Below are 12119 nucleotides of genomic sequence, written 5' to 3' on the forward strand. Positions count from 1 at the left end.
ATGCGTGTGTCAGAGGCAATGCGATTGGCACAGGATAGAACAGGGTTTAGGGCTGTTGTACGTGTGTGTGTGTGTGTGTGTGTGTGTGTGTGTGTCTTCTTATTTTTCATTCTTTTTAGTTTATATTGGTTTGCCTACACAGTTCGTATACATTATGTTTCATTTATATACTTTTGTTTCACATTTCTATTCAAATTGTGCTTTATACAATCATTCCCATACATTGTGTTATATACAAGTAATCAACATTGATCCCTGCCTACCATGAAAACGTAGAGATGTTTTCAGGGGTTTTTTGTTTTGTTTTGTTTTGTTGTTTTTTCTTGTAATGTCAAGTGTAATAGGACAATCCATCATATGTGGAGGTTTTTAAATTTTTATTTGCATTTTCATTTGTGAATGAAACTATTTAGGAACAATACAATTTTCTGGGCCTTTTTTATTCTAAAAATGGAAGGTCAGGTGCAGAAAGAATTTATCCAAAGAGTACATTAAAATTTTCACTTCATGAAAATGGCAGCAGGATAGTCATCTGAGTAGCAGAGCATCCCCATTGCCCTATAACAACTACAGAAGATTAGCTTGCAGTTTACAATCTAAAATGTTGCAGTTCTGCATCTTTATAAATCAAACTATATACAAGGTTAAATTACATTTTTATCATTGAAAATAATTAAAAGTAGAAATCTAAAGAAAGTTGGAGATTGAAAAAGAGGAGACAGATTATGAAACAAATGTAAAAAAAAAAAAAGACTACGTTATCAGCAGAGACAACTCTGCCTTGTCTAAGGTGGTGTTGTTATGTGACGTCGAGCCAAATATGACTCATAGCAACCCTATGAACAAAGATCATAGGGTTCTGTCCTGTTCTGCATCATCCTCACACTTCCTGACACACAAGAGCCCATTGCAGCAGTCATACTGTCAGTCCACCTGGTTGAGGGTCTTCCTCTATTTAACCACCCTCCACCCTTCCTAGTATCGTGTCTTTCTCCTAGGAATAGCCACTCCTAGTAACATGCCCAAGTATGTGAGACAAAACTTTATCATCTTTGCTTTCTCTTTCTAAGAGCACTCTGGCTGTACCCTCTTCAAGACACATTCATTTGTTCTTTTGTCCATCCATGGAATGTTCAACACTCTTCTCCATCACCACAGCTCAAAGGCATCAATTCTTTTTCTGTCATCCCTATTGTCTAGCTCTCAGGTACATAAAAAGTGATCAGAAGGACTATGGCCTGAATCAGATGCACCGTAGTCCTCAAACTGACATTAATTACTCCTAATTAATTAATTACTTTAATTACTCCTCAATAATTTGGAGAGGTCTCTAACTACAGATTTTCCCAATGCTATGTGTCTCCTTATTTCCTGATTGCTGGGTGCAAATGATGTTAATTGTTGAACAAAAATGTGTATCAGTATAATAAAAAAAATTAAATAGCAAGTATTTATAATTATTTACCAATCTTTCTTAAAGTCTAGGATAAGAAAAAGAAAATTTGCAGTTCTAAGTTTCTTTAATGGGTTAATATCAAAATTATTCTTATAAACAAATATTTTTATCCTTGGCAATATCAACTATGTTTGAATCAATATCCACAATACAGATCTGAAACTTGGTATTTCAGTAAGTTGGAAATGTATTAACTCATAGAGAAAGTGGTTGTACACTTGTTGTTATTGTACGTCATCAAGTGGTAACCAGTTTCAGCTGACACTCCAGCAGGTTATCAGAGGCAATAAATCAAATCTCCCTCCTGTGCAGCAGCTAGTAGATTTGAATTCTGAGCCTTTGGGGTGACATCACACTGCCTTACCAACTGTAGCAACCTTTTTGTATATTTGACTAGAACAAACCCCCTGTTTTATTGCTATTTTAAAAATACAAGTTTTATTGAGGTGTTACTCACATACCATAAAATTTACCTTCTAAAGTGTATCATTTACTGAGTTTTAGCATATTCATAGTTGTGCAATCATTAACCACCGTCTAACGCCATCACCCTAGAAAGAAATCCTGTGCTCATTAGCAGTCACTCCCTATTCGTTCCTCTTACTAGCCTTTGATAACTACTCATCTACTTTTTATTTCTTTGAATTTTAGAAAGTTTCAACTTTTTTAGTGATTATGAATACCCTGCAGTCATAATTTATGTACCGGTTTCTGTGTAGACACACATTTTTCCATATATATGGGGGGGGTGTATATATGTGTATACACCCCCACACACACATATACACACCCCTCGGAGTATAATTGCTGACTCAAATGCTAATTCTGTTTTAACATTTTGAGGAATTGTCAAACTTTTGTCTAAAGTAGATATATCATTTTATAATCTTACCAAGAATATATTAAAGTTCTAGTTTGTTCACATCCTTGCCAAAATTTGTTAATATCTGGTTTTATTTTGAGAACTCTGGTGGTCTAGTGGTAAGAAGCTATGCTGCCTACCTAAAAGCATTCTTTTCTAATCCACCAGCGGCTGCATGTGATTAACTACCTCTGAAAACCCATTAGAGGGTTACCTATGAGTCAGCTCCAATTCATTGATACATAACAACAGCAACATAGGTGTGCAATAATTTCTAGTTGTGACCTCTATGACTTTTTGCATAATGGTTTTAACCTTTCTTGTATTTTTCAATTCCAATTTCTTTTCATTATCCTGCAAACTACATAAAACTAAGATTGTATTTTCACATGCGTTTTTTAACTTTCTTAGCAGTGATTTTCATATGTATTTTAAATACTTGTGGTTACCATTGGCTTTGTGTTTCTCAATCTGTATGAAATGGAATCTAGGAATCTTCTTTTAATAAGTACACTACTTCATTCCAGTTAAGTTGGTGTGGGGTCTCACTTTAGTTAGAGAGCTATCCTAATTAACACCTAAGTGTATGTCCTAGAGGTGTTTGGGGTTTATTGTTTTTCGTTTGTGCCAGCATCTGTGACGATACTATTGTTTCATAGTGGGTCTTAATTTGTTGGATTACTTTGAAAATTAAGTTACTTGCTTTTTACTAATTTCACTTATCTTATAGTGGACAGTAGTCCTGATGAGGCTCTGGTACATCTTCTTGCTGGCTTGGAAAGTGATGGATATCAGGGGGGAAGAAATAAGATGACATCACCATGTCGTTCCTTTGCAAACTCTAAAAATATTCAAAACAGTGATGATGAAGAAAATGAACCACAAATTGAAAAAGAAGAAATGGAGCTTAGTTTGGTTATGTCCCAGAGATGGGACAGTAATATTGAAGAACATTGTGCCAAAAAGAGGTAATTTACTCCTTATTTTAATTCATTTAAGAACTTTCAGTTTGCCATTTATTCAATCACAAATTTCTTTTAATTTTACCTGTTCTTTAATCAGAAATTATTACTGATAAAACATGTCAAAAGATAGTCATCTATTTGTGTTAAATTTCTTTTAAGTAGTAATGTTTCATACTGCAGAAACTTCCTATTTCAGGCTGGACATTTTTTTGCTTCATTAAAAGGAATGAAACCTAACTTTGCAGTTGTTAGTTGCCATCAAGTTGACTCTAACTCACAATGACCTTATCTATAAGAGAAGGAAGCATCGCCCAGTTCTGTGTCATCTCAGTAATTGCTAGTATGTTTTAGTCCATTGAACATGCCTTTAGACTCTTCTTACTTATGTATGTCCTGTTAACAGTGCTTACAGTTAACCTCAGAACAAGGGATGGCTTCTGGATCTGATTAAACTGAAATAATTAAATGTTAAAAGTAAGTAAGCAAAATAAACAAAACCCAGAAGCAAACACGAGTGTATACTCCTGGGCACCAACTTTATACTCTGTAAAGATGAACAAAATCTGCCTGAAAATTTTTGTATACCTCTTTAAACTTCTTTTATTGTTGCATGGCATTGAGTCAATTGCAGCTCACAGTAAACTGCTCTGTGGGGTTTCTGGTCTATGGTCTGTGAGCAGATTGCCATGTGCTATGTCTCATAGAACAGCTGATAGGTTTAAACTTTTCCATTAGCAGCAGAGTACTTAACCACTGTGCCACAAAAATGCCTTGTCATCTTATTTGTTCTTGTTAGGTATTAAGTCAGTTCAGACTTTTAGCAACCCTGTGTACAACACAGCAAACACTTGTCTTGCACCATCCTCAAAATTTGTGTGAGACCGTTGTGCAGCCACTGGGTATGTCCATTTCACTGACATTCTAGGGGAGCTCTGGTGGCCTAGTGGCGAGAAGCTGCACTGCAATCCCAGAGATATGCAGTTCGAATCCACCAGATACTCTGTCGGAGAGGGAGGGGCAATCTCATCCTGTACCAGTCAGATCCGATTTGATAGTACACACACACACACAAATAATAATAATAATAATAAAAAATTTTTAAAAAGAGATTCTATCCCTTGTTTGCTGGCATTCTACCTTACAAAGAATAGCAATGGTCTTCCTGATAACATGTCTAAAGTACACGAGAAGATGTTTTACCATCCTCACTTCTAAGGAGAATTGTAGATTTGTTCATTCTTCTAGCAGTCCGCAATATCCAGTCTTCTTCACCATCAATAACTTAAATGCCAAGGGAGCACTGGTGGCCTAGTGGCAAGAAGCTGTGCTGTAATCCCAAAGACACATGGTTCTAATTCATCAGATGCTTTGCAGGAGAAGAAGGGGCAGTCTCCTCCTGTGCCAGGCGGATCCAATTTGGCAGTACACAACAAGGGAGGGGGGATTAATTTAAAAAAATAAAAACTTGAATGTCATCAATTCTTTGTCTTTCTTATTTATTGTCCCAATTTAATAATTTTTTTTCTAATTTGGGGTTTTTTTGGTTCCTTTTTCCTCCACATTTCTTTAAAATAAATTTTATACTGGTTTGCTTGGTTCCTTTTTAATTTTTTTTAATGCATAAATGTTTGCTTCCAAGTTTGCATCTGTTTGTTCAAATGTCTTAATTTGTATTCTTTCTGTTTCTGGAGCCTTGGCTTTTGGCCACTGCCTTCAGGATAGCTTGGATTTCTCCCTTCAGTATCATTAGTTCGTGATAATATGTTGCCTCAAAAAAATAGTTGAATGTTAACCAGTTCTTTTTGGTGCATTGATTCTATATTCCATCTTCTTTTCATACTTCTGTGTCATTAAATATCTTTCCTGTAAAATCCTTTCTATATTTAAACTGAAGACTTAAATTTTTCTTCAGCTTTTTCAGCTTGAGAGATGCTACTATGTTCTTCCCTTTTGACTTTCTGATTGAAGGCTTTGCACATTCGTTATAATGCTTTACTTTGTATTCTCAAGCTGTCTTTTGAAAGATTTTGTACCACTTTTACTTACTCATTTCTTCTTTTTGCTTGAACTACAGCTGTTCGAGTAACTAAAGACCTACTGCATTGGGGAAATGTACTGTCAAAGACCCTTTAATGATACCAATTTAAAGACTAAAGTGTCCCTGATCCAAATCACAGTAATTTCACTTCATCCTATGCATTTGTATGTTGGACAATGAATAAGAATGATTGAAGAATAAATTCCTTCAAATTATTATGTTCTTTAAGACTATCCCGTAGTTTGCCATAAGATCAAATTTTTCTTGCAAAAGGTGTAACCCAGGGTGGTGAAACTTCATTTTGCATACTTTGGGCATGTTGCCAAGAGAAGCCAGACTTTAGAAAAAGAAATCATACTAGTAAAGGTGAAGAGTCAGAATAAAAAGAGGGAGACCTTCAGCAAGATAGAATGACACAGTAGCAATGAACTCAGGCTTATCAGAAACCATGCGAATAGTGCAGGGTAAGGGCAAGGGTCATTTGTGTTGTTTATTATGAGTCATAGTCAGCTCAATGGCGTGTAACATCACCAACACTTCTGTCCAAGAGAAGTATCAAGAGTTTCTTCTGACATCCTCTTTGGTCATTTCTTTCTTTCCTGCCTTTCAAATGGCCTTTGATTTTATTCCTGTATGATTTCATCCAACAACTCATCTGGTCTTTGGTCAGTCATGAAAACTGTGTCAAGCCTATTTTTGCAATAGTCTCCAAAATTCAGGTAAAAATACTTAAGATTGTATTTTCTTCAGCTTTACAATGAACTTAAACCAAACTCATTGTTGTTAACAGTTGAGACTCATAGAGCCCTATAGGCTGGAGTACAGCTTTTCCATCAAGTTTTTAAAGTTGAAAATGTTAACAGCAGCAGATTGTGTCATTTTTCTTTTTCAGGACAGCTAGTGGGTTCAAACTGCTGACTTTTTCATTTGCAACCCAACACTTAACCCTCCCTATGCTTTTAGGGCTCCTACCTTGAACTTATTTATAGGCACTTGATAGTCTGTTCCACAGTCAGCTATGGCCTTTTTATTGATGATACTGAGTTTCTCCATCATCTCTTTTCACACATGTAGTTATTTTATTTCCTGTGTATTCCATCTGGCAAGGTCTATATGTATAGTTATGTCTATGTGGTTGAAAAAGCTGTTTCAAAGATAACATTGAAATGGATGAGAATTCTTGAACATTTAATTCTCTTTTGAGAATTATTGTCTATTCTATTATATTGAGAAGGGTGGGCTGCTAGATCATAATTTAAGTACCTGAAATATCTTCTAATCTAAATATCTTCTAATGTGCCTGTGATCATACTTTGTAAAACTCCAGTTGTATTTCAGATATTTCACAATTACTACTTTTCTTTTGCAATATCTCTTTTAATCCTTGAAAATTAAGTTAATAGTACTGTTGAACTTAAGTTGGTAAAAATGATACATAATCTCAATTTATCTTTTGTTATTAGAAAATGTCTCTAAAGTCAATTTGCTGGAACTTTTGTACAGATGCTGTAGAAAGACATGTAAAGAAAGCATAATAAATAGATTTTTCTTTAAAGTTAATAATTTTCAATTTTTTTCTGATTTCCTATTATAGGTTGAGATTAGTTATTTGAATCTGAGGGGTTTTTTCCTAATGATCATTCTGACTATTGAGTCTTAATATTCTAGATCACTGTGCAGAAATACACACAGAAGCTCAACTGAAGATGAAGACTCCTCTTCAGAAGAAGAAATGGAATGGAGTGATAATAGTTTGTTTCTAACCAATCTTTCTATACCTCAGTTAGATGGAACTGCAGATGAAAATAATGGTAAATAATCAAGTTTACTGTGAGCAGTTATTTAGAAGCAAAAGTATTTGTTTCTTTTAAAGCTGTACTCACATATCCTGTGCAATGACCTAAGCTGAAATTTTAGCAGGACTACTGTGTTCTTTCTCTAGATATATTTGCAAGACTGTAGATGCATGATTCTTTCTCACATCTGGTTGATTCCAACTTACGATGACTTGACGTATGTCAGAAGAGAATTGTGCTCTTCTGATTCTCAATGGCAGATTTTTCAATAGATCTCAAGACCTTCTCCCCAGAACACCTCTGAGTTTACTCAAACCTCGAACCCTTTGTTTGGCAACCAGTGGTATTAACCTTTTTCACTACCCAAAGTGATAATTAAAATTTGTTAATCACTATTAAACCAGTTAATTGTGTTGACATTTAAGTAGCATAGAAAACTTTTTTTTTTAAATCTTAGCTTATTTGTCAGTCTTTGACTTGTGTGTCCACTTTAAAACAACTATTTGAAGGGACAACGCAAAACAAATTATGTTATGAAAAATTTTTGAAGTGTTTTCCCTTATTGTGTAAAAAAGGCTGGCTATCACTTGGATCTAGTTCTAATCAATATGTGTATAAAATATCACTAATAAGAAAAGCTTACTTGAGCGTTTAAGTCAATAGGAGATTAGGTCTTTGACCATGAACAACCTTTTATTGATATAAAAATTTTAAACATACAGACTGAATTTTATATTATTTCTTTCATGGTGACATTTTCTTGATATGGGATTTTTAGTTTGTTCTTTTTTAAGAAGTGACAATAAATTGTTTTTTCTCCTATTCCAGACAATCCATTGAGCAACGAGAATTCTAGAACCCACTCTTCAGTCATTGCAACAAGCAAGCTAACAGTCAAACCCTCCATCTTTCACAAAGATGCTGCTACGTTAGAGCCTCCATCTTCTGCTAAGATTACCTTTCAGTGTAAACACACAAGTGCCCTTTCTTCCCATGTTTTGAACAAGGAAGATTTAATTGAAGATCTTTCACAGCCAAGCAACATAGAAAAATGTCTAGATCATTCAATTGCTTCTTTTAAAAATGAAAGCACCTACTCTATGAAATATCCTGGATCTTTGAACTGTACTGTGCATTCAGAAAACTCTCATAAAGAAAGTAGTACAAAAGATATCTTTGCAGTATCTTCCCGTGAAAATAATATTTTTGATTATGAAGAAGAAATGCCATCTATTACTAGACAAATACCAAGTAGAAAGTATACAAACCTTAGAAAGGTTGAAAAGGATGCTCCATTTATACATATGAATCGTCACACTAGTGAAAGTACACTGGGCAAAAACTCTTTTAACTTTTCTGATTTAACTCACTCAAAAAATAAATTCTCTTCTGAAGGAAATGAAAAAGGTAACAGCACAGCTCTGAATAATTTATTCCCTTCATCATTAACTGAAAATTGTGAATTACTGCCATGCTCAGGGGAGAATAGAACTGTGGTACATTCTCTTGATAGTATTGCTGATGAAAGTGGACTAAATAAACTTAAAATTAGATATGAAGAATTTCAAGAACATAAAACAGAAAAACCAAGCCTCAGCCAGCAAGCAGCACATTATATGTTTTTCCCCAGTGTTGTTCTTTCTAATTGCCTCAGTAGACCACAGAAACTCTCTCCTGTCACATATAAATTACAACCTAGCAATAAACAGTCCCGGTTAAAATTGAGTAAAAAGAAACTAGTAGGCCATCAGGAGACTTCTACCAAAACTAATGAGATTATATCCACAAAAGGTAACTGTATACAAAATAATCCTTGTAATAGTAATCCTGAGAGGGATAATGTGTTGACCAATGATTTAATTAAAGTTACCCTTGGCCCTTTTGAAAATAAAACCCCTACAGACACTTTTATAGACTGTCACTTTGGAGACGGAACATTAGAAACGGAGCACTCTTTTGGACTGTATGGAAATAAATACACACTTAGAGCCAAACGCAAGGTAAATTATGAGACTGAAGATAGTGAATCAAGTTTTGTAACACATAACTCAAAAAATAGCCTACCTCATCCCATGGACATTGGTGAAAGTTTAGATGGAACTCTCAAATCTCGAAAACGAAGAAAAATGTCAAAAAAGCTACCCCCTGTCATCATAAAGTATATTATTATCAATAGATTTAGAGGGAGAAAAAATATGCTTGTGAAGCTAGGAAAAATAGACTCTAAGGAGAAACAAGTAATATTAACAGAGGAAAAAATGGAACTATATAAAAAGCTTGCACCTTTGAAGGATTTTTGGCCAAAAGTTCCTGACTCCCCTGCCACCAAATATCCTATTTATCCATTAACACCAAAGAAAAGTCAGAGAAGAAAATCAAAACATAAATCTGCTAAGAAAAAAACTGGTAAGCAACCAAGGACAAATAATGAAAATATTAAAAGAACTTTATCTTTCAGGAAAAAAAGGTCATCGCATGCTGTTCTTTCTCCTCCCTCACCATCTTACAATGCTGAAACCGAAGACTGTGACTTAAATTATAGTGATGTTATGTCTAAACTAGGTTTTCTTTCTGAGAGAAGCACAAGTCCCATAAATTCTTCTCCACCTCGCTGCTGGTCTCCCACAGATCCAAGAGCTGAAGAAATTATTGCTGCTGCAGAAAAAGAAGCAATGCTTTTTAAGGGTCCTCACGGATGTAATAGCAAGACTAATTCCCGTATAGGGAAAAATGGCCGAGCAAGAGCGCAAGTTAAGAAATCAAAGACAAAGCTTGTTAATCCCCCTGTAGTTACTAAGAAAAGAAACAGACGAAATCAGGCAAGTAAATTAATAGAGGACGGGAAAAAGAAGCCGAGAGCAAAGCAGAAACAAAAATCAAATGGAAAAAGTACATCAAGGAAGCACATTACACTGAAGGATGAAAAAGTAAAATTTCAATCTGGTGCTGAAGTGAAGTTTGTGCTGAAACACCAGAATATGGCTGAGATTTCAAATAATTCTGGAAGCTCTCAACTTCTTTTTAAACAAAAAGATGTATCACTCACCGGCTCAGCCATAGATCATCCCTTTTCTGTGCCCCTTCCCACAGGAATGAATACACAACAGAAATTACCTGGCTGCTTTTCTTCTTTCTTAGAGAACAACAAGCCTACAGATGTGCACACTTTCCCCAGTTCACGAGATGATTTGCATTCATCAGTTGTCTGTAATTCTACGGGACCTGGAATTTCAAAAATTAATGTTCAGAGGTCTCAAAATCAAAATACTATGTTTACTTTAAAGGAATCAGCTTTGATACAAAAAAATATATTTGACCTTTCTAACCATTTGTCTCAGGTAGCACAGAATACACAGATATCTTCAGGTATAGTGTCTCCAAAGACAGAAGAGAATGCACACACACAAAAAAACCATTTGTCATCTATTGGAAAGTTAAATGAATATCGGAATTCCCTAGAATCCAAACCAGACCAGCTGTATGGCTCTAATTTTTTGCATTGCAAAGACAGTCAGCAGCAGATTTTATGTATGGCAGAGCAATCAAAGCACAGTGAAACTTGTTCTGGAAATGCAGTTTCCGAGGAAAGTCAGATACCTAACAATTGCTTTGTGACATCCTTGAGAAGTCCAATCAAACAAATAGCATGGGAGCAAAAGCAAAGAGGCTTTATATTAGATATGTCAAATTTCAGACCTGAAAGAGTAAAGCAAAGGTCACTGTCAGAAGCGATTTCACAAACCAGAGCACTTTCTCAGTGTAAAAATCGAAATGCATCAACACCTTCAGCATTTGGGGAAGGACAGTCTGGACTAGCTGTTTTGAAAGAATTGTTACAAAAAAGGCAGCAGAAAGCACAAAATGGAAATGTTCCGCAAGACCCATTATCTAATAAATATCAACCAAACAAAACAGTTTCTGGTTCCCTTGAACATAATAAACCAATTAAAAGAACACGATCAGTAACATCTCCAAGAAAACCTAGAACACCAAGAAGTGCAAAGCCTAAAGAAAAGATTCCCAGACTTCTAAAAGTGGATCCTCTACATTTACAAAACGCGAGTCAGTTGGATAACTCCTTATCAGATGATAGCCCCATCTTTTTCTCAGACCCAGGTTTTGAAAGTTGTTACTCACTTGAAGATAGCTTATCTCCTGAACATAATTATAATTTTGATATTAATGCAATAGGTCAAACTGGATTTTGTAGTTTGTATTCTGGAAGTCAGTTTGTTCCAGCTGATCAAAATTTGCCTCAGAAGTTCCTAAGTGATGCTGTTCAGGATCTTTTCCCAGGACAAAGTATAGAAAAAACTGAATTTTTAAATCATAACAACCAGAAGTGTGATGACAAGCATCACACCTCAGACTCAGCCTCATGGATTAGGTCTGGAACTCTAAGTCCTGAACTTTTTGAGCAGTCATCCCTAGATAGCAATGAAAGTCATCGCCACAATCAATGGAAAAATAATTTTCATCCTCTAACAACTCGATCTAACTCAATAATAGATTCTTTCTGTGTTCAGCAGACAGAGAACTGTCTCAATGAAAAGCCTCGATTGAATAGGAGTTCACTAAGCAAAGAAGTGTTTCTCAGTCTCCCACAGCAGGGCAGTTCAGACTGGATTCAGGATCACTCAAGAAAAGACATGGGACAATCTCTTGACTCAGTTAGTAACTCTTTTACTACAATTCTGTCTTCTCCTGATGGTGAACTGGTAGATGCAGCCTCTGAAGATTTGGAACTGTATGTTTCCAGAAATAACGATATATTGACTCCAACTCCTGATAGTTCACCAAGGTCTACCAGCTCCCCCACACAATCTAAAAATGGCAGCTTCACCCCTCGAACTGCTCACATTCTAAAACCACTTATGTCGCCACCAAGTAGGGAAGAAATTATGGCAACGTTGTTGGATCATGACCTTTCAGAAACTACTTACCAGGAACCATTTTGCAGTAATCCTTCTGATGCACCAGAAAAGCCCAGGTAATCATCATC

The 12119-nt window shown here is 35.5% G+C and overlaps 1 protein-coding gene across 1 annotated transcript in view; it reads left to right on the forward strand.

Moving 5' to 3' along the window:
• REV3L (REV3-like, polymerase (DNA directed), zeta, catalytic subunit) overlaps positions 1-12119 on the forward strand; it is a 229381-nt gene that overhangs the window by 136886 nt on the left and 80376 nt on the right. Inside the window, exons 12-14 of the mRNA XM_006879036.1 lie at positions 3049-3286; positions 6990-7132; positions 7946-12107. Of these exons, the coding sequence (XP_006879098.1) occupies positions 3049-3286; positions 6990-7132; positions 7946-12107 (4543 nt within the window). The remainder of the gene's footprint in view (positions 1-3048; positions 3287-6989; positions 7133-7945; positions 12108-12119) is intronic.

The sequence above is a fragment of the Elephantulus edwardii genome, unplaced genomic scaffold (genome assembly GCF_000299155.1).
Source record: "Elephantulus edwardii isolate Elephantulus edwardi_28Jun2011 unplaced genomic scaffold, EleEdw1.0 scaffold00002, whole genome shotgun sequence".
Classification (NCBI taxonomy): domain Eukaryota; kingdom Metazoa; phylum Chordata; class Mammalia; order Macroscelidea; family Macroscelididae; genus Elephantulus; species Elephantulus edwardii.